The 27723-nt window shown below is 52.2% G+C and overlaps 1 protein-coding gene across 2 annotated transcripts; it reads left to right on the top strand.

Annotated features, from left to right (window-relative positions):
- The first annotated feature begins 1985 nt into the window (after positions 1–1985).
- Positions 1986–23887, top strand: EIF3B (eukaryotic translation initiation factor 3 subunit B). 2 transcript variants are annotated; one of them, XM_036825226.1, is made up of 19 exons: positions 1986–2557; positions 7284–7476; positions 9453–9572; positions 9879–9936; positions 10131–10259; positions 10648–10805; positions 11627–11758; positions 11841–11907; positions 12297–12343; positions 13670–13880; positions 15501–15573; positions 16438–16560; positions 18075–18153; positions 18890–19028; positions 20950–21075; positions 21601–21678; positions 22045–22153; positions 22622–22740; positions 23465–23887. In XM_036825226.1, the coding sequence occupies exons 1-18, from the start codon at positions 2143–2145 to the stop codon at positions 22723–22725; spliced, it is 2361 nt and encodes a 786-aa protein (XP_036681121.1). In that variant the 5' UTR covers positions 1986–2142; the 3' UTR covers positions 22726–22740; positions 23465–23887. The 2 variants fall into 2 exon arrangements, with proteins under 2 accessions (XP_036681121.1, XP_036681120.1); XM_036825225.1 differs by having other exon boundaries at positions 1991–2557; positions 23460–23887.
- The last annotated feature ends 3836 nt before the right edge of the window (positions 23888–27723 follow it).

Below are 27723 nucleotides of genomic sequence, written 5' to 3'. Positions count from 1 at the left end.
ACCCAGCACAGCCAAAATAAATAAATAAAATTAAAAAAAAAAAAAAAAAAGAAATGAGTGATCAAGTGCACCCCCTCTTACGGGGAGCAGGGTTTGGCTTCCCTTTTGAAAGGAGTGTTGAAGGATTTATGAACCTATCCCAAATGTACTTTTACCCTCACTTCTGTGATGTTTTGATTCCTGAAAGTTGTTCCCACTGCACTGTATGTAATTCTAAGACAGTAAGAATCATAATTCCTTCCTCACCACTGTATCCCTCCCCACACAAGAGCCTCTCACTCAGGCCCTGACATACTCTGAACGTTAATCACAGCACTCCTCAGACTTTGGAGGGTGGAAGAACTGCTGATGGTCTTGGTGTTCTCCCTAGAACACTTGTGAGATGTAGTTTGAAAATATACATTTTTTTTTGCATCGTGAGCACATTCATAATTTTACCTGCAGAACAGGATATGACAAGTCCCTTCTCTGGGAAACAGTAATGAGTGGCTACTATTTACAACACCTGCATGCTGGAGAAGTCTTCCCTAAGAAACACGTAGCTGCCAGACTCGAGTCAGCTGTTTTCAAGCTTTTCTGTGAATATCCACTTCTTATTCATTGATTTGTCACCCATAGCACCTTCTAGAAGAAAACGGCTGGCAGAGCCCAACGATCTATGAAAACTGAAGATGAAGCTAGAAATTAGGAGGATAACTTTGACAGCCAGGAAAATTAGTTTGCCTTTGGGAAGCTGGTCCACGGGCCACGCACATAAAACGGGCTACCCCTCATTTTACAGGTGGGGAAACTGAGGCAGAGAGGCCAAGGGGCCTGCCCACAGTTACAAAGCTGAAAGGAAAACGGGGAGGATTCAAACCCAGAGGTAGGCAACCTAAGAACCCTCGTTCTTTTCTTTTTTTCCTTTCCACTGTGGTAAAATATACCCAACATTCCATTTACAACTTTAGCCATTTTTCACTGTAGAGTCCAGAGGCATTAAGTACACTCACACTGTTGTGCAACCGTCACCCACTATCCATCTTCCCAAACCGAAACTCTGTCCCCATTAAATCCTAACTCCCATTCCCCCTCCCCCAGCAGCCACCACGTTCTTTTTTAGAAAGATTAAAGCACTTACACTGAGCGGTGGCCCTCATGCTCGGCAAAAAACAAAATACAAACACAGAATACCTTCCGGACGGAGCAAACCCAAGCCATGAGTCGCTGCGCCCCTGCGGCTCAGGTACTGCGGCACCTGGGAGCGCGGGCCACGCCGGCCACGCCCCCCGCCCTGCCCCCGTGGCTGGCCACACCCCTCTCCACGCGCCCGCGGCTGGCCCCGCCCCCCTCACCGCCCCCGTGGCCGGCACGCTCGCGCGTCTGGGGGCGGAGGCCCGCGCGGGCCGAACCACAGTGACCATCAGAATGGGGAAAGGCGGAATTACAGCCGCCGCGGTGAGCTTGGGCGGAAGTGATTAAAGCAACTCTCATTCCTTTTTGTATTGCGCCAGGCAGTCGTCCCTCTAGTAGCCTTAGCCTTCTCTGGCTCTCCAAGAATTCCGTTTGTATTTTGGAATCGCCCATTCTTTTGCCCAGTCAGTAGACGAGTCTAATAGCCGACATGTGGAGGGGGAACTTAGTAACGTAAGTTGAAATATTTGGTGAAAGGCTAAGACATCCTAACCAAAATAGTTTGTTGAACTTACAGTTTCCTCTAGTATCAATTTTTAAGTAAATGATATTTTCACTTACTTCCGTGTACTGAGATGATTTCTGGTACCTCCCTGCGGCTTCACAAATAGTTTATTCCTTTACCGCAGGGCCCGACGGGAGAAGGAAGGGAGTGGCTGCCATGTTGGACGGAACCATCTGCTACTTTAGATGGGGTAACCTAGTTCCCAAATAGTTTGTAGATTGACCGAAGCACGTGCGGTGATTAGAGTGGAGCACGCACTTGTCACAGGGGTGCTGTCGGAATCCCTGGTGGGCATATTCCTGCCCTGTGAGCTCTTTCGGGCGCGCGGGGCTGCAGCAAGGCATGGGCGCCCCCCTATCCCCGTGGGCGCCCTGCCGCACGCACATGGCCCGGCGGTAGGCGCGCGGTGCGGCCTGGGAGAGTCGGAAGCGCGGCGAGGCCCGGCGAGGCGGCAGCGAAGGGCCATGCAGGACGCGGAGAACGTGGCGGCGCCCGAGGCGGCCGAGCAGCGGGCCGAGACCGGGCAGCAGCAGCCGGCCGCCGAGCCGCCGCCGGGGGAGGAGCCGGCGCGGCCCGGCGCGCAGGAGGCGGCGGGCGGCGAGGACGAGGAGGCTGAGCCGGGGCCTGATGTGCCGGCCGAGCCCGCGGCGGACGAGGAGGAGAAGGCCGGCGCGACCCACGGCGTGTCCCCGCTGCCGGCCGAGGATTCCCCCACCCCGGCCGCGGACGAGGCCCCGGCGGGGCAGGTGCGGGACGCTGCGTCAGAGACCGGGTCCGAGGGGTCGAGCGGGGAGCCGGGCGGCGCGGCGGAGAACGGCGGCGCGGACGAGCCCTCCTTCAGCGACCCCGAGGACTTCGTGGAGGACGTGAGCGAGGAAGGTGAGGCGGCGTGGCCGGTCTGCGCCAAAGTTCCCGATCCTCGAACGCGGGAGGGGTGCCCGCCCTCTGCCTGTCGCCCGCACGTAGGGAAGGTTTCCGTGAGCGCCTGGATTTTGTTTTCTCCAGAAGAAGAGGAGGGCAGGGTGGAGACAACTTGGGGAGCCAGCCACTGGCACTGCAACCTGGAGTTTGGAGGGTGGTGAGGGCAGACGGCGTGCACGCGGGAGCCGTGGCCGAGTGTGCAGCGGTGTGGCCATTAGGGTCGAGCCGAGCAGGACACTCCATGTGCTGCACGGTCTCGGGTGACAGTTCTTCGTTTGCAGTCTGGGTGCCCCGAGTGACCCGCCAGACTTGTCAGAGGCCTGAGACTGACTCGATGCCGACTCCTTAGGGGTGGATGGACGCTGTCCCTCGGGAGTGGGAAGAGCAGGGTGGCCAAGCTGGGTTCCTCTGCCCCCGCTGTCCCACAGGAGCGTCTACCCCCAGAGAGTTCCTTAGGAGGACAGTTCGAGGCCGGCTCTACCCGATTCCTGTTTGCGTCTCTCTTATCCTAAGTCTGTAGGCATACTATCATCCTTCTGTTGGCAAATAATTTTCTCGAGTTGTAGGATTGATTATCGCTTACTTTGCCTTACTTTTTGCCTTGGTTCGACTTACGTGCATTATTTCTGCTTTTTGCCTGAGAGAGCCTGTCTCCTAAGGTGACTTCTGATGATGGCTGGTCTCATTTGTTTTTATGTTTGTTTTTAGCCATTTTACCTCTTCAGGCTGGGAGCACATCAGTGGATTTCTCTGCGTATTGACCACCTTATAATAAAATGGGGAAAATGAATTAGACACCATAGAGGTAGCCAACTATACAGCAGGAAGATAAGATGTTACCACTTAAAGTTAGATTTTTTGGAGATGTGTGTGATCATTCTGAGAATGAGTCAGAATAATAAAGGATATCACATAAAATGAAAAAGAAGGTTTAGAGAAACAACACAGAGTTGTTTGACTTTGAAAGATAATTTTATTTATTTTTAAAGTTTTTATCAAATGGTTTTGGTTTTTTTTCCTTCCAGTTTTACTGAGGTATAATTGATGTACAGCACTGTATACGTTTGAAGTGTGCTGCATAATGATTTGACTTATTTGAAACATCATTTTAAAGGGCTACCTGTTATTGTCACTGTTGTCTTATACTTTATTTCATGAGACAAAAAACATTTCAGCATGAAAAGCAGGAAGGGCTCCACAAGCTAGTGAGGACTTGGGAGCCCCTGATCCAGTCAAAGCCCTTCACCTGTAGGAAAATGTGTTCCTTGTGGAGTAGGTTGCTGGGAATTGACAGAGAGGCTGTGTTTCTGGGCTCACCCCCTTTCCCCTACCCCCCAGCCTAGACCAGTGTTCTTTTCTTACCACACCAATTTATCTTCTATTTTAAAATTTGAGTTTTGATTTTAAAGCCTATTTTGAGCCCTTAGGTATTTATTCACGACTGATTTTTTGTTGTTGTTGTTGTTATAAATTTATTTATTTATTTATTTATTTTTGGCTGTGCTGGGTCTTCGTTTCTGTGCGAGGGCTTTCTCTAGTTGCGGCAAGCGGGGGCCACTCTTCATCGAGGTGCGCGGGCCTTTCACTGTCGCGGCTTCTCTTGTTGCGGAGCACAGGCTCCAGACGCGCAGGCTCAGTAGTTGTGGCCCACGGGCTTAGTTGCTCCACGGCATGTGGGATCTTCCCAGACCAGGGCTCGAACCCGTGTCCCCTGCATTGGCAGGCAGATTCTCAACCACTGCGCCACCAGGGAAGATCCACAACTGATTTTTTTTAAGCATTATTTGAGCACACCTAATTTACACAAGATTTCTAGTATGTGACTTCCGATGTGTGACAAAGGATACTGACATGAGCACAGGCCAGCCAGGCTGGGTGACTGCTGGGAGGGCCTTTGGAAGCCCTTGTGATCCTGATATTTCGCCAGAGTGACCCGTGAGGCTCCTGGTCCTAAGGAACAGAGACTGAGCAAGCTGTCAGTTTTCTTGAGGCCAGTAGATCACGTGTGTTTTCTGGTTCATGAGAACTGCCCTGTAGGGTCAGAAAGTGATGCTCAAGATGCTGGTTGTTTTGAAAATGGGCTGAGTCTCGTGACGAGCCCTCTCGTAGGTGCCGCAGCCCCAGTGCCGTTGTCTTGCCTCCTTCCTCTTTGAGACAGGTGAACTCTCACACAGTTGCATCTTTTTTTTTTTTAATTAATTAATTAATTTTATTTTTGGCTGCGTTGGGTCTTCGTTGCTGCACGCGGGCTTTCTCTAGTTGCGGCGAGCCGGGGCTACTCTTCGTTGCGGTGCGCGGGCTTCTCGTTGTGGTGGCTCCTCTTGCTGCGGAGCACAGGCTCTAGGCGCGCGGGCTTCAAGTAGTTGTGGCACGCGGGCTCAGTAGTTGTGGCTCACGGGTTCTAGAGCGCAGGCTCAGTAGTTGTGGCGCACAGGCTTAGTTGCTCTGCGGCTTGTGGGATCTTCCCGTACCAGGGCTCGAACCCGTGTCCCCTGCATGGCAGGCGGAGTCTCAACCTCTGCGCCACCAGGGAAGCCTGCACAGTTGCACCTTAATCAGTTTAATTTTTCAACTGCCTTTGGTGCTTGGCCAAGCAAATATGTGATAACGGTTTTAACTAAGTGTCTTCTTTGCTACTTAGTCTTGAGAACTGTTTCTTTATTCCCTGGAGTCAGAGTGGGACTCTGACTGCGTGGGCTGGTAATGATGAAGGAAATGTGTTTCTTCTTGTATAGTTACTACTCTTATTCCCTTAAGTGTGTGTGGGTGGGTTCTTATACACCAGACACAGTTTGTATAAAAGCTGAGCTTTTTATGGTAAACTTTGTAAATTTGGATCAGGCTTAACAGGCCTTGTAATTGTTTGGTAAGTCAGCTTTAAAAGTAACCCAAGGATTTGACTTCAGTCTCTGTAGGGAAGATGCGATGACCTAATCTGCCTCTTTCCTTCTTTTTCCTTTTTGCCTGGCCTCAATTTTAGCTTCATTGAAATTTAACTGGCAATTCTTTTATCCAAGGTAACATTTTCAGTATCATTCATTAAAGGTGTTGAAGTTTAATTAGAGATAGTTTATAACAGGGCTTGCCTCTGGAAATTAAAGGACTTTTTTTCTTTTTTGAAGACCTTTTAACCTTTTTAACACAAAAGTGAAGAAAATTCATCTTAAGTTTTGAAAATGAAATACAACAAAGAATATTTTCTGACATGTGTCTTATATAGCATGTTGAAATGCTTGAGTATAGTGCAGAAATTAGAGTGATAATTAGGTTCCAGAACACATAGATACCTGAGTAACAAGCCATTGTTCTTCAGCTCTTGTTTAAAAATTACCTTGTACACTCATTTTGCCTGTACAGACAGTCCCCACGTTGCGATGGTTTGAATTACAGTGGTATGTAAGTGGGTTTATCAGGAAGGAACCCCACTGTAAATCAGGAAGGTCTGTATGACCAGTGTAGCTTCGTGTAATGAGTATGCTTGGATGGCAGCCTTAAAGATGTCCTTCTGTTCTCGCTCCTAACACAGTGCCTTGGAATCTTACAGCTTTCTAGACAAGCTGGCTAACTAATTGGGATTAGGATTCGTACAGAATTTGTGTTAAAAAGAGGAGGATCTGCTTTTTTCGTCTGATACTCCATTTGCCCTCCGGGAGCCCATCTGCAGCAGCCAGTCCAGCGTTGCTGTTGGTGCTGGGCGTTACGGTCAAAAGGACGTCAAGCCTGAGACAGGCCTGTGATAAGACAGCAGCGGGCAGCCCCCAGATGGCATTGAATCGCCCGGAAAACAGCGGGCCTCCCGCTGGCTTCCCAGACCTGTTTGCATCGGTTCCTCTGTGTTTCTTTTTCCTAGTTCGTTTTACACCTCTCTTTTCTTCTTTTTCTCTTACTCTTGCTGACCATTTTATGGAAATGAAGCAATTCTGAGAAGTTTGAACACTTAAGATTTGGGTTCTTTGATCTTAATTTTAAAAGCGGGTGGCGTGAACATAATGGGTTTTGAGCTTTGAAGTTATGAGAATAAGTTGATGTTGCTTACTGTGTTCCAAGCGCTGTTCTGGGCGTTTACAACTTAAGGTCTAAATGGCTGGTGTCTCCCAGTGATGCTGCGAGGTGTTTCGTCGAACTGGAGACACCGTCGTCGGTAAGATGCATCACTGTTTGCTCGCTTTCATGAGCTTCTCTGGCCTGTCGTCACCTGGCTGAAGAGCCAGTCTCGGTCCCGTGTGGTTTGCGAACAAGGCTGTTTTACGCAACGAGTACAGGGTGATGAGTTCGTTTTGTTGTAAACTGAAGGCAGTGCCTGGGGGTGGATTTGTAGTAGAGGCCGGTCAGAGAAGGCCATTCCCTGCTTACTTCGGGTTTTTTCTGATTTCTGGTGAAAGGCCATCCTCTTTTTTGCCTTCTTCATTATTAAAACCTCTTTGAAAAAATTCATTTAAAATCTTCCATTATTGCCAGAAGTCAGTTGACATGTCTTGACTGTCAGTGGGAGTGTAAAGAGTTACAATATTTCTAATTCTTTCAAGTTTAAATTTTGAGTCAAGCCAGGGCTCTGATTTCTTTTGCTCACAGTGAAAGCATTTAGATTATTCACTTTTTGCTTTTTGGAAACTTGTTCAGTGTGCTAACCTAGTGCATTAACTTGGTCAAAAAAAGTCATTCGACAAATCTTTCACTTGTACAGAATTACTGGGCGATATACTCAAAGATCGGCCACAGGAAGCAGATGGAATCGATTCCGTGATTGTGGTCGACAATGTTCCTCAAGTGGGACCTGACCGTCTGGAGAAACTCAAAAACGTCATCCATAAGATCTTTTCCAAGTTTGGGAAAATCACAAATGATTTTTATCCAGAGGAGGATGGAAGGACAAAAGGGTGAGTCATGTTCTCCAGCACGGAAGTGTCACTTGTGTTTTCTTGGTAGCTGACAGACACCGTGAAGATGATCGTGTGCTCAGGAGCTCACTGTGAATGCGGGAGCGTGGCCTCACTTTGGCACTTTGGCCACATTTATCCAGGCCACCCTCGGCTGGCAGCTCTGTGGAGCAGTGATTTGGTCCTTGGGGTCATTGGAGGGAGGGAGAAGGAGATGCAGTGTGGTTCTTGAATTAGGTATTGTAAGGTGGCTGCTATGCTTTTAAGAAATAAGACCTTGATCTCTTCGTCACTGAACAGTTATTGACACAATATACATCCTGGGCAAAGGGACCAACAGATCTGAAAGTTGGCGAGATTTCAGGAAAATTTGACATGGTATTTTATTGATTCTAAGATGTGCTTTTTCCCCACATTTATCATCTCTGAAATGGAGATACTTCTTAGGATCTAGGGGACATTGTGTCATTCCGTAGTAACTTTTTTGTGGCATCACCTAAAATATTGTATCTTTTATTTATTTTTAAATTTATTTATTTCTTTATCTTTGGCTGCGTTGGGTCTTCGTTGCTGTGCGCAGGCTTTCTCTAGTTGCAGCGAGCAGGGGCTACTCTTCGTTGCGGTGCGCGGGCTTCTTATTGCGGTGGCTTCTCTTGTTGCATAGCACGGGCTCTAGGCACGTGGGCTCAGTAGTTGTGGCACGCGGGCTCAGTAGTTGTGGCTCATGGGCTCTAGAGCGCAGTCTCAGTAATTGTGGCGCACGGGCTTAGTTGCTCCACGGCATGTGGGATCTTCCCGGACCAGGGCTCGAACCCATGTCCTCCGCATTGGCAGGCGGATTCTTAACCACTGCACCACCAGAGAAGTCCCTGTATCTTTTTAAAATGGTAGCATGAGGTATGTGTCTTGCAGTTTGCTTTTTAAGTTCAATGTTAGGTTTTTTGTATTGGTAAGTGTAATTCTAGTTCCTTCCTTGTAAATGCTCTGTGCTCTGTCATATCATATGACAGTTTGTCTGTTTTCCTATGGATTGACAGTGTTTTGAACAGCAGTTAGGAACAGCCTAGTGTCTGTCCTCTTCTGAGCACAAGAGAGGGTTTGGGCTGCATGAAGTGTCCCTCTTCAGTGCCACTGGCCAATCCCAAATTATGCCTGAGTGTCATGACCAGTTTACACTCGACCAGCAGTAATGAAAGTTCTGTTTGTTGCTCCACAAACTTGTCAGACTTTCACCATTAAAATTTCATAAAAATATCAGCCTCTGGGTACAAGCAAAATTGTCTTTTATGGGACAAGAATGAGAAGGTGGTATAAACTTAATTTTTTTTAATTTCAAATTTTGGAAACTACCTAGAATAGTTTTAATTTCTTAAAAAATTATCACATGCAGGTAATGCTTCATACTTTTTTTATTTCAGGAACTAGGTGGAAGGATAACCTTTTTTTGAGCAGTTGCTTGTGTTATTTTTGTTATAAAGAAACATTCTCTGAGAGCCTTTGTAATTTTGCCTGTAATACACAGTATTAGACTACCCGTGTTTTTTTAAACAGTTTTGTTGAAAGGTACTTGACATACAGTAAAATCGGATACTATCTATGTTTTTTTAAACAGTTTTGTTGAAAGGTGCTTGACACAGAGTAAAATCGGATAGTTCTGAAGTGTACAGTTTTATAAGTTTTGGTGTATGTGTACACACCCATAAAACCATTACCATAGTCAAGGTAATGGACGTTTTGGTTAATGAGCTTTTCTATAATTTCTGATCGTGTACTTAGAGACTTTGGATCTTTGCTAGGATTTTGTTCACGTTCAGAACTGTCCTGCTAGTGATCTGACTGCCTCCGGGACGTGGCAGGAAGACAGGTCTCGGATACTCGTGGTGGGTACGAGCTCTGTGGAAGTCTGGGTGTGTGGAGCGTGCCCTGCCTGATCTTCAAGTCCGCACTTGTGCAAGTTGCCCTCTTTCTCAATGCAGGTATATTTTCCTGGAGTACGCATCCCCTGCCCATGCTTTGGATGCTGTGAAAAATGCCGATGGCTACAAGCTCGACAAGCAGCACACATTCAGAGTCAACCTCTTCACCGATTTTGACAAGTGAGTTCTGACTCAGCCCAGGAGAACCTGGGCGTTTTCCTGAGCGTGAATGGCCAGCCGTTTCTGCCCCGGGGGGCAGTGGGTGCTTAGTGGCCTTTTAGGTAGCTGCATTCTCCCGTCAGACCACTGCAGGACCATTTCACGTCCCTGGCCAGTAGCACCCCCTGACCACCAGCACCCCCTCACCGGTTATGACCAGTCAAAACCTTGTCCTTTCCCTGTGCGGGGAGGGCAGGGGTGCAGTACTGCCTGCGCTTGAGAACCACCAGCCTTGTGGTAATCGTCACCGTGTCGCTCCTCGTCCAGGTACATGACTATCAGTGATGAGTGGGATATTCCAGAGAAACAGCCTTTCAAAGACCTGGTATGTTTTGTAAAATCTATACGTAATGGGGAGAAATGGTGGCTGGCCTCTTGGCTTGAAGTGATGTACTCCTCAGGAGTTAAAGCTGCTGACCGAACTGGTCAAATCTCTTAAGAGCAACAGTTATGAATAAGTATTCTTTGGTTAAAACTAATGAAATGTAATATATCCCTTGCCTTTGGTTCTGTTTCTAGGGAAACTTACGTTATTGGCTTGAAGAGGCAGAATGCAGAGATCAGTACAGTGTGATATTTGAGAGTGGAGACCGCACTTCCATATTCTGGAATGACGTGAAGGATCCGGTCTCCATTGAAGAGAGAGCGGTGGGTATTTGCTGCCATGTGGGGACTTACCTCGTGTTTCCTTAACAAAGAGGAGCTTGGTGGGAATTCCCTGGCAGTCCAGTGGTTAGGACTTGCGCTTTCACTGCCAAGGGCCCGAGTTTGATCCCTGGTCAGGGAACTAAGATCCCAAAAGCCGTAGGGCAAAAGAAAAGAGGAGCTTGGTATAAGAGCAGGTGAAGTGTCACGTGCTTTGAGGTTACGCCTCTGAGAACAACTTTTATTCTTCCAGCTTTGAAAGGCGCCCTAAGAAGTGGATAGGCTTCTTGTGTTTTTAGCCTAAAGTTTCAGGAGTATATTTGTTGTAGACTTCGGACTCTTTGTGTTCGGCTTTTTGTTGTGTTAACGTTGGCACTGATTTTTTCCACAGAGATGGACAGAGACGTATGTGCGTTGGTCTCCTAAGGGCACCTACCTGGCGACCTTTCATCAGCGAGGCATTGCTCTTTGGGGGGGAGAGAAATTCAAACAAATTCAGAGATTCAGCCACCAAGGGGTTCAGCTTATTGATTTCTCACCTTGTGAAAGGTAAGCCGTTTGAAAATTGCAAATGGAGTCATGCCAGCCTTCTAGGGATAATTCTTTAAAGCTTTATTTTGCAGTAATTTTAAAGTTAAAATAGAAACATTATAGGAAGAGTCCAAAGGACTCCCGTGTGCTCTTTACCGTGATTCTCCAGTTACTATTTTGTTGCATTTGCTTTATCGTTTTCTTTCTCCACACATATGCATAAACTACATCTTCTTGCATAAGGGACTTGAGTATCTGCTGACTTTGGTATCGACCGCGGGGTGGGTCGATATACCTGTGGATACTGCACGTGACCATCCGTTCTCTTTACCTTGTTGTCTTAATTAAAATCCAAGGAAGAGAAAGTATGAGAATTCCACATCTCTCATTCCGCTCGTGCACACAGCCGACTTTTGTTTGGAATCTGTTGGATCATTCCTTGTCCTGATTTTATCAGGGAAACATTTTTTTTTAAACACCTTTATTGGAGTATAATTGCTTTACTCAGGGAGACATCTTGAGGTGATCCTTGGAGCACCCTGGTGCCGAGCGGGACTGAATGGTCTGTGCCACGGTGGTTCTGCTCCGTATTTCGAGTGGGGTCTCCAGGCGGGAGGACGTGGTCGGGGGAGACTGGAGTTTGGAGAAAGTGCTGCTTACACGAGTCTTGGCTGCTGTTCTGGCAGCCTCACTTGTGCCTGGAGTCACCTTCTGGAGCGGAAGCTTGGCCACGTCCACTGCAGCGTGGACAGGTCCTTGCCACACCCACACAACTGTGACCTTCACATGAGAGGAGTTGGAAGCGTGCAGGAGATGAGTAGGTGTCCCCTCTGTTGCAGGTACCTGGTGACTTTTAGCCCCCTGATGGACACTCAGGATGACCCTCAGGCCATCATCATCTGGGACATCCTTACCGGGCAGAAGAAGAGAGGTTTTCACTGTGAAAGCTCAGCCCATTGGCCTATTTTTAAGTAAGTGGACCCATGGTAGCCAGTGGTGACCTCTTTGTGGCCTTTTCTTCGTCGATGAGTCTGGCACTTTTCTTCTTTGTAGGTGGAGCCATGATGGTAGATTCTTTGCCAGAATGACACTCGATACTCTCAGTATCTATGAAACTCCTGTAAGTGATTTATTTGATTATCTGAAAGTGAGCTGCCCCGTCAGTTGCTTGTCAGCTCCAGTAGCTGCTCGAGGATGCAGTGCTTTCCCTTAATTTGTGGTGCAGCCAAAAGGGAGAGAGACTCGTTCTGTGCCTTTCAGTTGCTCGGGTCCTGGATTTGGGTCTTTAATCCGCCAGCCCCCGCTTCTGCAGCTGCAGGGGTTAAGGATGGGAGTTGGTGAAGTGGGCTCTGGAAATGTGCACTTTGCTGCTGTGGGTGAATTGCTTCATTGTTGATCGGTCACCCTCTGCTTGCGCCGCTCCCTCGGCAGGCGCACGTTGTGAAAGATCGTACGTACCACTGAGACATGGGCATGGTTTAACTCCGCTGTGACCTTGTTTTTCCGCAGTCTATGGGTCTTTTGGACAAGAAGAGCTTGAAGATCTCTGGCATAAAGTAAGCGAATCTCTTAGCATGTGGTTTTTGCCTCCCTCCTCTAGCACTTGGCTCCTACACAGCTGGAGAAAATGCTGGTGCTTGTCACCCTAGCACAGGGTGTCACAGCAGGCCTGTGCCTGCCACCGCGCACTGTGTGTTAGCGGCCCCCGTCAGCGCTCCCCGTTCCTGCATGTAGGGGCATCTAGAGGGCCTGCTTCCTTTCGTGTTTCTGCCTTGGAACCAGAGACTTGGGGGCGCAGTCTTTGAGGAAGTGGGGTCTCCACTTAGTTGAAAGTCTCTGTGTCTCTCTGGTGGTCTGGGCCATGGGGTTTGCGTGGCCTCAGTGGTTTTCTCTGTCAATGAGGAGGCACGTTTTTATTTACCTGAAATCTCTGGGGGCAGTGAAGTATCAGCGGTGCAAGGACATTCACGCTTCTTCTTCTTATTTTTTTTTTTTTAAATATATTTATTTATTTTTGTATGTGTTGGGTCTTAGTTTCTGTGCAAGGGCTTTCTCCAGTTGCGGCGAGCGGGGGCCACTCTTCATCGCGGTGCGCGGGCTTCTCACTGTCGCCGCCTCTCCCGTTGCGGAGCACAGGCTCCAGATGCGCAGGCTCAGTAGTTGTGGCTCATGGGCCCAGTTGCTCCGCGGCATGTGGGATCTTCCCAGACCAGGGCTCGAACTCGTGTCCCCTGCATTGGCAGGCAGACTCTCAACCACTGCGCCACCAGGGAAGCCCTTCTTATTATTTTTATGTTTACATTCTTGGGCAAAACGATGGCTTATAATTAAAAGTAAAACTGGGAATTAATTCTCAGTAAAATGCAAAAGTAAAGGTACTCTTCACAGATACGAACTCATGGATTGTTCGTTACAGCACTTTTTAGTGTAACTTTTGCAGTAGAGAGAATTGCCCTAATTCTTCTTTAATCCTCTTATATTTTTTGATTTGGTGCTTTCCCCCTTTAGCCCCTTAATGAATCTTCAGAAATCATGTAGCTGGATCCATCAGCCTAAAGTTTATTTTACTTGCCTTGTGGTTAAGAGTTTGAGTGGGGTTTCAGAGCTTGGGGACTGAATCTCGTGACCCCTGTGCGACGGTGGGTGGTATTATCAGCACCCCTCTCTCTCCTCACTGGCACAGTGTGTCTAGCAAAGCCCCCGAGTTGTTCTGGGGGCGGAGCCCATGGTAGTGAGCGCTCAGTGAGTGCTGGCTGCTACGAGTGTTCTTGGGGTACATGCGCCACCGCTGAGCTTTTACGCAGAGAATGAGGTCTCTTATTCTCTGCTCTCATCATTTCTTAGCCAGTCCTTGTAAGCATTTCATTTTCTTTGTTCTGCAGAGACTTCTCCTGGTCTCCCGGTGGTAACATAATAGCCTTTTGGGTGCCTGAAGATAAGGATATTCCAGCCAGGGTAACCCTGATGCAACTTCCTACCAGACAAGAGATCAGAGTTAGGAATCTATTTAATGTTGTGGATTGCAAGCTACATTGGCAGAAAAATGGAGATTACTTGTGTGTTAAAGTAGATAGGACTCCAAAAGGTACCCAGGTAAGTGGATGCCAGTGGGCAGGGGGCAGGGGTCATTCCTTCTACAGCTCAGTTCTGTTCAGGGGGTGTTAATGGATTTTTTGGTTCAAACTCATGACTTATTTTCACACCCACCTGACACCGAAAGTTAGCTGGTGTGTCATAACTAGAGGTGTTGTCGTATTCCAGCTGAGGAGTGTAATGTTTTTCTATAAAACTTTGAGTGGGTGATAACCTTCACATAGTTTAGAATTGACGTAGGTTAGCGTTCACAAGAGAACACAGGGAAGTCTCTAGGCACCCACCTTCCTTCTCTGAAGGAGTTAAAATGAGTAGGTTGTTTTCTTTTCCATTTTCTCTTTAAACACAGGGTAGCATGCTTGACAGAGTTCTGCAGCCAGACTTTCTGTTGGTTTGCATCAGTTAATATTTAACTTATCCAAAAAATTGCGTGATTTTTTTCCTTCTAATGGAAATATTTCTCTTCTTTTTACCAAAAGTTGTTTTAACTCTACAGTTACTGGACTTTATTGCATTCACACAGTTGTACAAGTTACCACTGTCTTAATTCCAGAACATTTCCATCACCCCCAAAAGGAACTCCACACCCATGAGCAGTCACCCCCATTCCTGACATCCTCTCATCTGCTGTCTTGCTTCCTGTCTCTCTGGATTTCCCTATTCTGGACATTTCATATGAATGGAGTCATACACTCTGTGGCCTTTTGTATCTGGCTTCCTTCACTGAACATTGGTTCAAGGCTCATCCAGGTTGTGCCGTGTCCCCGTCCCTCATTATATTTGCGGCTGAGCAGTGTTCATTGAATTGTATCATGTTTGTCCATTTAGCTGTTGATGGACACTTGGGTAGTTTCCACCTTTTGGCTGTTGTGAATAACACAGCACCCACTTTTTACGTGAGTGCATCTTGAAACGCGCTGCAGGATGCTCTGCTGTTTTGAAATAGTTGGATCAGTCCTAGTCAGTGGACCTTTATGGCACTACAACTGCAGTGTGTATTCTTGGACCTCTCTGTGCTTGAGATGACCTTTAGGGCAGGTCTTGAATAGAATCTGGGTTGGGGGCGGTGGGATCCATTTGTTCTCCAGAGACTGTACCAGTTTCTACCTCCATCAGCTTTTTTTTTTTTAATAAATTTATTTATTTATTTATTTAGGCTGCGTTGGGTCTTCATTGCTGCGCGCCGGCTTTCTCTAGTTGTGGCGAGCGGGGGCTACTCTTCGTTGCGGTGGCTTCTCGTTGCGGAGCACGGGCTCTAGACACGTGGGCTTCAGTAGTTGCAGCACGCGGGCTCAGTAGTTGTGGCTCACGGGTTCCAGAGCACAGGCTCAGTAGTTGTGGCGCACGGGCTTAGTTGCTCCGCGGCATGTGGGATCTTCCCGGACCAGGGCTCGAACCCGTGTCCCCTGCATTGGCAGGTGGATTCTTAACCACTGCGCCCCAGGGAAGTCCCCCTCCATCAGCTTTTGAGAGTTACTGTTTCATCATTTTAATCACTACAGATAGTCATATGTCTTTACCAGGTGTATGTGTTTAATCTTTCATTAAATTGTCCTTCTGTCTTCCTCATGCTTTCAGTTTCCAGAATGTTACCCCTTTCCTTTTCTTTTTTTTACACAGGGTGTTGTCACAAATTTTGAAATTTTCCGAATGAGAGAAAAACAGGTGCCTGTCGATGTGGTCGAAATGAAAGGCAAGTCCCATTGTCGTTGTCCTGTGGTTGAGTTCACCTGTGTGCTGTCACACGTACCCTTAAAGCTTCTGTGTGAATTCATGGCCCAGGCAGAATGGCCGAGACTCGGAACCCTAACTCACAGTGAACAGCGTCTGGCTCTAAGTTACAAAACATGCGTGTGTTTAGGGTGTTCTTTGTCCTTTCCAGCTTCAGTCTCGTAGCTTTTCCAGTTGCCAAGTGAAGCGATGCCTCCTGTTTTTCCACACCACGCGATCTGCTTATATAGCAGAGGAGCAGGGGTTCTCACCATTTTCCACACTTGGGAGAGAGTGTGAAAGGCAGGTTTTCATCACATGCCCAGTGACGGCAGCCGAAGGACTCGTGCTCTTACGTGTGAAAGTTCTCAGTTTAATAGAGGTGTTTTGTTTTTTTGGTGGGTTTCTTTGGACTCATGGAAACTTCAGGTGCTGTGTTTCTGTCTTTAGGTGGAAAATTTAGCCTGTATTTTCTGTTTTGCTGGGGAGAGGAGGAGGGGAAGGGGGTGAAGTGGCCGTGCTGCCTGGGTAGAGAGGCGCGTGAGCCCTTGTGTCCAGGGCCGCGGCGAGGAGGGTGAGGAGGGTTCGTCCACAGGCTGCACGGCACCTGGCCTGCCCCTCCCCGCCCCTGCGGCAGGACGTGGTGGGGGGTACGCAGGGTGGTGTCCCCGCTGGCCGGGGCGGCTCCACGCAGGGGCAGCGCGCTGCCTTTGTTTCTGTGCTGCTCTCTGGTCCTTTGAATGAATTTAAGAATTTGGGGCATTTCTCTGGTTGAATAACTTTAACTGGTCAGGAATGTTCTGTTCCTAAGTGACCAAAAGGAGCTCACCCTTCTTCCCCATCTTAGAAACCATCATAGCCTTCGCCTGGGAGCCGAACGGGAGTAAGTTTGCCGTGCTGCATGGGGAAGCTCCTCGGATATCGGTGTCTTTCTACCACGTGAAGAACAATGGCAAGATCGAGCTCATCAGTAAGTAGGCGGCTTGCGCCCAGACTCTCAGGACAGAGCTCGGTCGTCGCTCCGCGGAGAGCGCTCGGCGGGACAGGCACAGAGGGTCACGTGGGCTGGTGGCAGTGGTGATGGCCCCAGAGGGAGTTTGTCGCAAAGGACGGGCCTTCTCTGCGCTCCTGCGGGGGCCCTTGAACCTCACTGTTCCGAAGTCCTGTCCTGTCCTCTCGTGGCTGCAGCTGCCCGCTCTGGGCTTGGGGTCACGTGCCCGCCCTCGGTCTGCTCCGCCTGGAAGCCTCTGCCCTCCCTCAGGACAGGCTCCCCGCCCAGCCCAGGTGCCACCGGGCTCCCGCCGCTTGCTCTCCTGTCCTGCGGCCTCAGGGCCAAGCACGAGGCGGGTCCGCGTTTGTTGCGTCAGCATTTCTCTTTGTGAGGACTGAGGTGGGAGACCTCTTGCACCCACCTCAGGGGTGAGGCGCCCTCAGGCTCTGCTCGCCCCACGCTCCCCGAACCTCACACGGCTCCTTGCTGCAAAGGCAGGGGGGTCGTCCCAGTACCTGACAGGGACTCCTGTGCCCTGGGAAGAGCTTTTCCTGAGATATTTCTGTAAGAAATCAGGTTCACCTCCTGAAGTTTAGCAGTATTTGTGGTAGAATCATTTCGTGGTGTTACCAATTGGCTATCACAAAATTGACTGTGTTATTGATTCCCTTCCTTATGAAAGGAAGTAGGGGCAGCTGAAGACTTCATGGTTTCTCGTTACCAAGTAGGTTATAAAAGAGCAAGTACGCAAGCGCCTCTGCCTTTCGAGCGCCCCGCTCCCCTACCCTCCCGGGAAGGGTCCCTGTCGGGGTCGTCGCACGCATTTCCCGGCCTCCTCGTGGTGGGGACTGTAGAGCATGTCTGCCAGCGGCGTTCTCTTTCCTTTGTCTCGGTCCGAGAATCCTGCCGCCCCCGGTCAGGGTGATGCTGCCTTCACCAGTCTATCCCCCCTCCACGCTCTGCTCCCCCCTCTCGAGTGAAGAGACCCCCGGGGCGAGGACCTGCCTCTAGCCTTCAGGAAGGGAGTGGTTTGGAGAGATGACGGAGTTAAATAGTTTCTATTAGTTAAAAAGGTGTGTGAGTCACTAGAAGAGAGGATTTTTAGGCTTTTCGGGGTCGCACATCTCTCTGAGAATCTGATGAAAACTGTGGATTCCTCACCCTGGTGTTGAGTCCCTGTAGTAACACTAACCGTAAGCGGAGTCTTTTGTCCAGTTACGTTGTCAAGTACATTGTTTTGAACGTACGATGTTATTTAAAATAGTATTGCAGCTTCAGAATCTCCCCCTGCCCCCTCTTATTTTTTTTTTTAACTGGGTCATAATTTGAGGTGTACTTAAGGTGATTTTCTGACCTTGCTTTCACAGGTAGCAAACAGGTGTGGTACCTCCGTAGAGTCGTGGTGTGTACACCCGTGGGGGGCAGTGAGAGCCCCACTGCTGGTCCTTCCGTCTCTGCTGCAGGCTGACCTCTGACACTTTCTTTCCTTTCAGAGATGTTTGATAAACAGCAGGCCAACACCATCTTCTGGAGCCCCCAAGGACAGTTCGTCGTGCTGGCTGGTCTGCGGAGGTGGGTTTCCGTCTGATGCTGCGGGCTTTGGCTGTGGGCTGTGCAGAGACCCTGGCCCCCGGGCCCGCGCCCTGGCTCTGCGCAGATGTGGTGGACAGGTTCTCCCGCAGAAGGGTCGGCCCGGTTTGGGCGAAGCGTTGTGTGGCGTCTCCGTCCTGCTCCCGCGACGCAGGCCAAGACCAGGCAGATTAAAACAGCCTGCCCGCAGGCGCTTTCACCGCGGGCCTGGAGGACAGGTCTGCGTGGTTATGCAGGACCTCTTGCTGGCGATCCCGTTACCGTGTTGTAAGATCCGTGTCTCCTTGTAGGCAGGATGTTTAGTCAGGCCGTGAGCCCATCTTGTCCTCTGGTTGGTGTGACCACGAGGACCTGGGCGTTACCCTCCCTCGCTCCCCCTTAGTTGCTGTTCAGCAGGACGTGTGCAGTGCCCGCCTCTGAGCCAGCAGGACACCCCCGTCTCACCATAGGTGCTTCTTGCTGTGGCTTTGGAGGCTTGGCCTCAGATGGCCTTCCCTCTGAGAATAATCACAGCAGACACTACGGTGCTCGTGTGCCCTGTACGTCTTCAGTCACAACATCCTTACGAGGTCCTCGCTGTGATTATTTCCACGTCGGTGATGAGGTGGTGGTTGGGGGACCCCGGGCTCCCGAGTCTGGCCTGTACCCTCACCCTGGAGTCGGGGGCGGGCACACACACGGCTCCTGGAGAAGGCCCACCGTGCTGTCTGTTCCCCAGTATGAACGGCGCCTTGGCCTTCGTTGACACTTCGGACTGTACGGTCATGAATATCGCGGAGCACTACATGGCCTCCGACGTCGAGTGGGATCCGACCGGGCGCTATGTCATCACGTCCGTGTCCTGGTGGAGCCACAAGGTACGGGGGCCCGGGGAGCCTCGGTGCCACGTGGACCGGGCCGTGGGGGGCCCTCTTCGCCGTGGGGGAGTGCACCGAGTGTGGCATCGCATCACCTCCCCTCCTGCGTCTCTTCCCAGCGGGCGATGCGGTTGACCTGCTTGCTGAGCTCCCGGGCCCGGCCCAGGCCACCCAGAATCCCTCTCTCCAGAGCCCCCAGGGCAGCCAGCCTCCTCCACGAACAGGGCGGCGTTGCTTCATCTCTCTTCCTAAGTTAGAGCGCGTCTTAGTCGCTCCAGTCGGAGCCCGGGCCGCCCGCGTCTGCCGCCGCAGCCAGAGGGCTTGTAGAGTGGGAATCAGGTGGCACCGCTTCCCAACTCGGTTAGCACCCACCCACTGCGCTGCAGGGCTAAACCAGGCTGCTCAGTGGAGGGTGGGTCTCTTCTGCTTTGCACTTGTTTTCCCAGCACAGTATTTCCCTCTTGAGCGGTTCCTGGTTCGGACCGTCAGTACTTGGTCTCCCAGCCCGTTAGGTCCTCTGTGCAGCGGCCTCTGACGGCACAGCCTTTGGCTGTGCGCGTTTCCCGAGCCGAGGCCGCGCTGACCCCGAGCGCCCGTGCTCGCTCCCGCCTCGTGGCCTTTGCGTGCGTCCCCCCCTGCAGTGTCGTTCACGTGGGTGCTGTGCTTCCTGCCATTCAGGTGGCGTCAAGCGCGCGTCCGCAGAGGCTCCCCTCCCCACCTGCTCCCTGCGTCCTCTCACCCCGCTGTGTGTGTTCATGGTGCTCAACGATACACGCTCACCTTAGCCGTTGTTACGAGTTCCTTGTCCCCTTTTCCCGCTGGCATGGAACTTTGCAAGGACAAGGGCCTTTTCTCCTGTTCTGAGCTGTGTTCCCAGCATCGGAAACTGCTCAGCCTTCAGTCAGGATTTGCTATCTGAATTGGGCTGTGTGAAAACTTTTGCCGTTTCTGTTTTTAACTTCTTGAAAAGATCATCATCTCTGTCTTTAGCAAAAGATTTGCGGGTGTGTCAGCGGAAGTAGAAACAGGATTCTGTGATCGAAGGAGCAGGTGTGCACCGCCAGTGAGCAGGCTTCTCGGCCTGGGGCCTCCCTGGAAGGGCATGGAACTGTGTCTGCGCACAGGCACTTTGCTGGGGAGAGGGCCCATTTCCTCTGGGCTCTCAGGAGAGGTCCATAGCCTGAGGAATTTGTGGGGCTCAGAATTTGTGTCCGTACAAATCACGCTCTGTAGTGTCTTGTTCACAAGCTCAGTATTCTCACACTGGTGGTAAAACTTGCTGAGGACCCTACTTTGTCCTTATTGACTGTTTTTATTGATTGAGGTATGGACAGTTGAACCAGCTCATGCCTGTTTACAGACCCACTAGGGCAGTTCTGTTTAATGAAGTGATGAAGTTTTAGGAACGTGGGCTTTGCAGATGTCACTGGAAACAGTGTCTTGAGTAATAATCCTTGCGTTCGGAGCAGGATATGTTGACCATGCCCGTGTCTAGTTTATTCAGAGGTCACCTCAGTGAGGCCTACCCTGACTTTGCAATCCTTTTAGACGGCTGACCACGCGGTGTTAACTGCCCCCCGAGTGCTGGTCTGCAACGGGAGTTCACCAGAGCATAGATTGTGGCACTGCTTCCTTTATCCAGCTGAACCGTGTTTGGTGACATGGTTCATTTCTGCTCTGGCACACGTGCTTTGTTAGCCCTGTTCCTAGCTGCTGCACACGCTGCACTCTCCAGTCAGGTACATGATTCTAGGTGTCTCCCAAATACCAACGACGTTCTTTGGCAGATTATTGGCTCTCGAACAGCTGTTGAACGAGATGGTTAATTTTGTCACTCTGTCCACACTGCGGGCTCCAGGGCCTCTGCCTCCTGGTGTAACCTGGTGCGGGACAGCTCAGTGGGGCCTCTGCTCTCTTCCAGGTGGACAATGCCTATTGGCTGTGGACGTTCCAGGGCCGCCTCCTGCAGAAGAACAGCAAGGACCGCTTCTGCCAGCTGCTGTGGAGGCCTCGGCCCCCCACCCTCCTGAGCCAGGATCAGGTCAAGGTCTGGTCGTCGTCATCAGGTGTAGGGACGTGGGAGCAACTGACGCTGAAAGAAGCAGCTGCTTCTTCCTGTTACCGTTAGGCTGATGATGAGTGAGGAGTAGAAGCGGGACATTTATGGGGGACCCTGTGAAGAGACGCAAAACAATTCAAGAACCAAAAGGAAAAGAGTAGTTTCAGAGCGGAAACTTAGATTTTCAGGTTAAGGCCACGTCGGTACCGTTCCAGGGAGTTTGCACAAACTGTGGGGGGGGATGAAAAAGATGGCAGGGGCGACTAAAAAGTTCTGATGGGATTTACGTAGTTATGGAGAAACACGCTGATGGTATCAGGACGGAGCTGAGGGAGCGTGTAAATCCCAGGGAAGAAGGCAGGCCTCTGGCGTGCAGACGCTGCGTTTGAGCGCTCTCGGAGGCTGTGCTTTGCTCATCATTGAGGAAGTCGTTCCATGTTGGCAGCTCTGAGGGTTACATTTGTGGTTCTTGCTTCGAATGTGTAAATCCTGAGTGACTTGTCTTTGTTTCAGCAAATTAAAAAGGATCTGAAGAAATACTCCAAGATCTTTGAACAGAAGGATCGTTTGAGCCAATCCAAAGCCTCAAAGGTTAGCCTTGTCCCCAGGCCTGAGGGAGGTGCCAAGGACCGTCCTCTCATGGCAGAGAAGGCCAGCGCCAGGCCATGGGGACAGACTGGCGGGGGTGGCTCTGTGCCACTGGGGCCCGACTGTGGCCCTCGGGTGGCTGGCTTTTCAGACACGGAAGGCGGGTGGTACAGGCCACGTTAGAGGCAGAAGGCGGCGAGCAAAGAAAGGTCCCACCTTTCCTGCCCCAAGAGTCTCTGTAGAGTCCTTACGTCATCCCGTCAGGTGGGCCTACTGCTGACCGTGTTTTCATTTTCATCTGGGTTGAGCAGAATTATGACAGTGATGAGAGTTGTTAGTTCTGTAAGTTCTCCGCAACTCTACCCACAGGAATTAGTGGAGAGAAGACGAACCATGATGGAAGATTTCCGAAAATACCGGAAAATGGCTCAAGAACTCTATATGGAGCAGAAAAACGCACGGCTGGAATTGCGAGGAGGTAACTTTGTTAGCCAAAGATACACTCTTCAAAGCGTATAGTTAAAGTGTTTTTCCCTTTTTTCATCTTAATTTCCCAGAGTTTTCAGAAAACATCAAGTGTTGCCTAAAGATTCTTAAAAAGAATCTTTCAAAGAAGATTGTGGCTTGCAGTATCTTAGTTCCCTGCCCAGGGATGGAACCCAGGCCCTGGCAGTGAGAGCACCGAGTCCTGAACACTGGACGCCAGGGAATTCTCTCTTTAAAAGTATCTTAAAGGGAATCTTCAGAAGACTCTAGAAAAGAACTGAGGGTTTCTTGCTGCCTGCAGGTCAAGGCCATAGTCCTTTCTTCGCAGGGGACCTTGCTATGTTCACACTGGCCTCTTGGCGGGTGCGGGACGCGCGCGTGTGTGTGTGTGAGCGTGTTCCACGAGTTTTCACCCCACATCTGCACGCGGTGTGACACGCGCCCCCCGCCGCCCCTGCAGGTGTGGACACGGACGAGCTGGACAGCAACGTGGACGACTGGGAGGAGGAGACCATCGAGTTCTTCGTCACCGAAGAAATTATTCCGCTTGGAAGCCAGGAGTGATCCGAGAGCCCTGCGGTAAGACTGGGGACAGGGCGCACGCAGCGCCCTGTTGACTCTTCCTTCCTGCCCTGTTCTCCCGCACGTCAGAAGGCAGCTCGTGTAAGGGGACGAGTGAAACCCAACTTCCTGTACTCGGGGTTAGCCGCGTCCTTGCCTGTGAGCTGGGAGGGGTCCAGTGCAGACCCTGGGTGTCTGGAGCCTTTCGTCTGAGGGCTCTGGGCCTCAAGCTCCCGTAAAATCCAGCAGGGCTTGGCCATGGGTGAGAGGAGGGCTGGGCAGACACTGGTGGTTGATGCCGGTGGAAGAGGAGGGAGGCTTTGCTGGGAGAAGGCCTCGGGGTGTCCAGCAGAAAGGTGGGTCTCACCAGCCGCAGCACCCGTCCTGGTCTGTCCCTGGTTGGTCAGAGACAGGAGCCTCCAAAATCCCGTCAGGTGCAGCCAGAACGCAGGCTTCAATAACAGAACAGACGTGGCGGCTCTGGACCTCAGAGCGGACGTGTGTGCGGGGAGAGGAGGTCCGGGCTTTCGTGCGCCTCGGGCGTCCGGCCATGCCGCCTCCGTGCAGGGAGAGCAGGGCTGGCGGCTCCCGCGTCCCGGCTGCTGCTGCGCATCTGCAGGCGTCGGGCCGGCGTGGCCCCTCCTGCTTCCGAGGGGCTTGTGCCGTGCGCTCGCCACACGCGCTCGCCTGGGGCCCAGGCCGCTGCTGACCGACCTGATGTAGTTCCCTTGTTGCAGGACAGCGAGCGGACGGTGTCCCCTTGTTGCAGCGTCACCGTGTGTTGTGCTGGAACCGAGGTCATCCTTTTGCGGAAAGCCTGCCCACTCTTGACTTTTCACCTGCGCTTTCTCCCGCCCGGGCTGTGGCCGCGCCTGGGACTCGCCGTCTCCACACGTCGCTGTGCCTTTCAGCCACTGGTACCCAGGGTGGGGGAGGTTTGCCGGCGCTGCTCTCGGTTTTCTCTCGCTGGGTTTCCAATCGCACCGAAGACTGGGCCCTGCCTCACGCGGCCAGCGCCGTCCACAGCCGCGCGGGGTCCCTCCAGGGCTCCCTGGCCGCCAGCAGGGAAGCCGCTTGGGGCGCCAGCGCGTCCCCCGCCATTCAGGTTGTGACAGGTTCTCTCAACAGGCTGAACGTGGAAATAAAAGCAAACCTGTATGAAAAAGCTGTCTTTCTCCTGTCTTTGAACGTAGATAGCGGCCTTGACCTTCATGCTTCTCCCGTCTGCCACAGTAGCAGCCACCGCTGGGCTCAGTGCGTCCAGCGCTGCGCTCGAGAGGCAAGGAGGGGCTGTCAGCCTCCCTCGGGGTTTCCTTCTGCTTTGCAGCTGAGCTTTGAAAAGTGATGCATCAGCCCAAACACAGTTTCTTCTATTTCAATTTTTGTTTCCTGTGCTTGTCAGTTCACCTGATGAGAAAGAACCCTTTAGCCTTTTCCTCAGTTACACAGGTTTGAAGACTTAACATTGACAGTTGTCACTTTAGCCACTAGTATGTGGTCCTGTTTGAATATTTAACTCTTTCCCCCACGGAGGAGGGAGTGAGCAAATCCAGGTAACTCAGCTCGTTTTCACCTGCAGTGTCCTGCTGCCCTCGGTGCCTTGTGAAACGGCAGCTTCTTCCACCTTTGTCTCTTTCTCTCCTGGAACCTGAAGCTTAGTTTAAAAAGCAGCAAAGCACGGAAGAGGTACACTTGGAGCTCACAGCCGTGACCTCTGTGTACAGTGGACAGACCTAAGACGGCCTCGTGGGGCAGGAGACAGGCAGGTGTCTGCCCCGCAGCTCGGCCGGCTGGTGCGAAGCGGCCCCTGACCGGCAGCGTCCCCGCTACCTGGCCTCTCCCGTGGGAGCCGGGGCTTCGTGCTCTTCCTCTCTCCGGGGCCTGGGCTTTCTCTGCAGCCCCTCATCCTGCCGTGTAGCTCATCCTCGCGCCCCCCTCGGAGTCACAGCAATTCCTGTTTCCTTTCACGTTCCTTAAACTTCACTGTGTCGAGACCTAGTTTTTCTAATTTCATGGCAGTAAGAAGGAAAAGGCACATGGTTCTATCAGATTAACAGATTTTTAACAGAGCTATTGAAAGATTAACTTTTCACTGTTTTAAACTGGCTAGTTGTAACTTTTACATAGTTTGTGAATAAAAATTTCTTAAGCAATCGTGCTTGCGTTACCTCTCTTTTTCTGTGAACTGGTGGCCCAGGGCCGGCCCTTTGTAGAGGAATCTCCCCCCCCCCACCGTGTGGGGGAGGGCAGAGTGTCCCCAGTTCGGGCGTCGGTGTGGGCGTTGGGCTCCTGGCCACCCACGCGGGCCTGCTCTCCATCGTGTTCGGAGCAGGCAGGATGTGAGGGATCTGCCCTCATGTCGGAACCCGGTGACGTGGGCTCTCCAGCAAGTTCCTGGTGGGTCAGAGGCCGGGCCTTTGTGGGGGAGCATGGATGTTACAGGGGCACCCCTTCCCCGGCCTCGTTCGTGTGGCCAAGAAGTCCTGGAGCCCAGCGCTGACCTGGGCGCGACCAGCGCACTCCTGCCTGTGGACGACCAAGTGACCGGGTGTGACCGCTCCCTGCTGCTGGGCTGGCCAGACTGAGAGCCGTGGCTGGGGTGAATGGGCCTCTGGGTCCTCTGCAGCTCGAACCATGAAGTTGGGCTTCTCAGATCCGAACTTCATGGATCTGGTCTCTCTGTGATTTATATGAAAGTGCAGCAGCAGTTTACTGCACCTACACCCACGCTGGCTCCCGTGGGCGGGAACAGTGTTGCTGTCACCTGGCACGCTGGTGAGCTGCGTGACTGGGCAGGTGCAGCCTGCTTGGTTCACGGTGTAGTGACTTCCCTGGATTCTGCGATGGAAAAGTTGAGCGCAGCATTTAAGCAGTAAATACGCCTGATGGTTAATGGGAGTCGGGCCCTGGGTTGTGGTGCAGACTGGCAGCGTGGGTAAGGGGTTTAAAAACCATGTCCTAGAAGTCAAGAAAACCCGCGGGTCATTTCAAGTTTGCTTTAGAAATGTGTCTTTGGGGAGGAGTATTCCTAGGGGATTATTTCATCAAATGTTAGCTGGTGGCCTGTGTCCCCCTTTGGTGGGGACAAGCCTCCAGGGCCAAGCCTGGTGGGTGCAGATCTCGGGCAGGTGCACCTGCAGGCCAGGTGAGGCATGTAGGAACCCTGGGGTTGCCGTGGCGTTAGGCGAGGGGGCCCACCCGAACCACGTGGGCAGTCCCTGAGTTGCTGAGACACTTAAGGACCAGCTGGGCTCCTGGGGCCCTGCTGATGTCAGCGGGGCAGGGTGGGGCTGACAGGCAGACAGGTCTCTCTTGCCAGTATAGCAGGGAGCAAGGAGCTCGCGTCTCCAGCCAGCCAGCCCTCCCGCCCCACTGCCGGCCCCTCCCCGGCCCCGGGCAGCCCAGCCATGAGGGAGGTGGAGCCCAAGGACCAGCCGCTCACGGGGAGGGTCCTCCTCCGCGTGCCTGGCCAGCGCTCGGGCTGCGTGTCTCTGGGCTGCCTGACCCGCTGCCCCCGGTGCCTGCTTGTCACAGGTCAGGTCTCTGTCATCAGCCGGGGTCCCCGTCCAGGGCTCTGCCCCTGCTCTGCTTAGCCTTCCCTCAGGGGACCTGGCGACCCCCTGCTCCCCACCTCCAGATGTTCCTTCACCCCTGCCCTCTGAATCTCACTCCCAGGGAGCTCAGGGCCTGGGCCACAACCCCCAGATGAAGTGGTGTAGACACCCCCTACCCCGGCCCCATCAGGCCCCCCGAGGCCTGTCTCCTGGGTGACGTGGAAGCTCAGCCCATTAGACTGGGGTAAGCAGAGGCCAGGGACTTGCCCCTGACCTGTAGGCTGGTTACAGAGAGACCCTGTCGTGTCCCCGTCCCCGTTCAGGGAGAACTATAAGCTACCGTTTCTACCGGGAGGAACTTTCCCATCTTGCAGACGAGAAAGCAGAGGCCCAAGAGCATTGTGCTGGCTTGCTGGCGGCTCACAGCTCATAGAGACTAAGGAGGATTCGAGGCCCGGGTCGGCGCGATCCCTGAGGGCCTCCTGTGGGACTCCCTTAGAACTGGGCTGGAGGTGGGGCAGAGAATGATGGGAAGCAGAGCCCAGAGATTTTCTACTTAGAAAACCAACTTTTGCTCTGAAAGTGCTCACAGCCTGCGTGAAGGTTTGGGTCCCTCGGGTGGTGGGGTAAAGAAGCCGGGGTGAGGTGGTAGGACTCCTTAGCCGCTGTGTGACCTTGGGCAAGTTACTTCACCTCTCTGTGCCTCAGTCTCCCCAGTTCAGACTAAGGAGGGTGACCCGATCACAGAGCTCCTCTCAGCACCGTCGTGAGCTGTGAACTGGAAGTCAGCACCCGGTGGGGCCTGGGGGTTCAGCGGCCTTAACTGCTTCACCAGGAGTGGGAGGCTCCTGGGAGGTGAGCGGGAGGTTGGGCGGGGGTCTCCGTGCCCTGGGAGGACTGGGAGGCAGCTGCCGCGGTGTCCCGCCAGCAGGTGGCGCTTCGGACCCGCCCGCTCAGCGACGCAGAACGCGAGGAAGGGGTCTCCGTCATCGCCCACAAGGTGGGGACCGGGTGGGGCTGTGTCACCGGTCGCGGAGCTCGCCCGCGTGTGATCGCCTCCCTCCCTCCCTCCCTTGCGGAAAACTTATCATCAGTGCTCACAGTGGCCGGCACGTTCCAGACACTGGGGTGGAGCCGGGGGGAGGGGGGACTCAAGGGCGTGCCCCCCACGGCCCCAGCTCCCTTCCTGGTGGGGGTGGGGTGGAGTGTGGGCGTCGAGCAAGAGAGAAAGTATAACGTCGGGGAGCTGAGTGCACGGAGAAGAATGGAGCGGACAGAGGCGGTCACTGAGGACACGTTTGAGCGGCCTGGAGGCGGGGGGTGGGGGGAGGTCGGCGGTCTCTAGGGAGGGGCGGTCCGGAGGCCGCTCCGGGCCCTCGTGCGGGAGCGGGGGCGGGGGCGGGAGCGGGCGCGGGCGGGGCCGGGTGGGGAGCGTGAGCCGCGACAG

Source organism: Balaenoptera musculus, chromosome 15 (assembly GCF_009873245.2).
Source record: "Balaenoptera musculus isolate JJ_BM4_2016_0621 chromosome 15, mBalMus1.pri.v3, whole genome shotgun sequence".
NCBI lineage: Eukaryota > Metazoa > Chordata > Mammalia > Artiodactyla > Balaenopteridae > Balaenoptera > Balaenoptera musculus.
This window is presented reverse-complemented; position numbering and strand designations above follow the sequence as displayed.

What these genes read in the sequence shown, in the direction of transcription:
- EIF3B (XM_036825226.1), top strand. Translation starts at nt 2,143, where the DNA reads ATGCAGGACGCGGAGAACGTGGCGGCGCCCGAGGCGGCCGAGCAGCGG. An exon ending in CTCTTCACCGATTTTGACAA is followed by an intron (nt 9,573 to 9,878) that starts GTGAGTTCTGAC and finishes CTCCTCGTCCAG; the next exon opens with GTACATGACTATCAGTGATG. An exon ending in TCAGTATCTATGAAACTCCT is followed by an intron (nt 11,908 to 12,296) that starts GTAAGTGATTTA and finishes GTTTTTCCGCAG; the next exon opens with TCTATGGGTCTTTTGGACAA.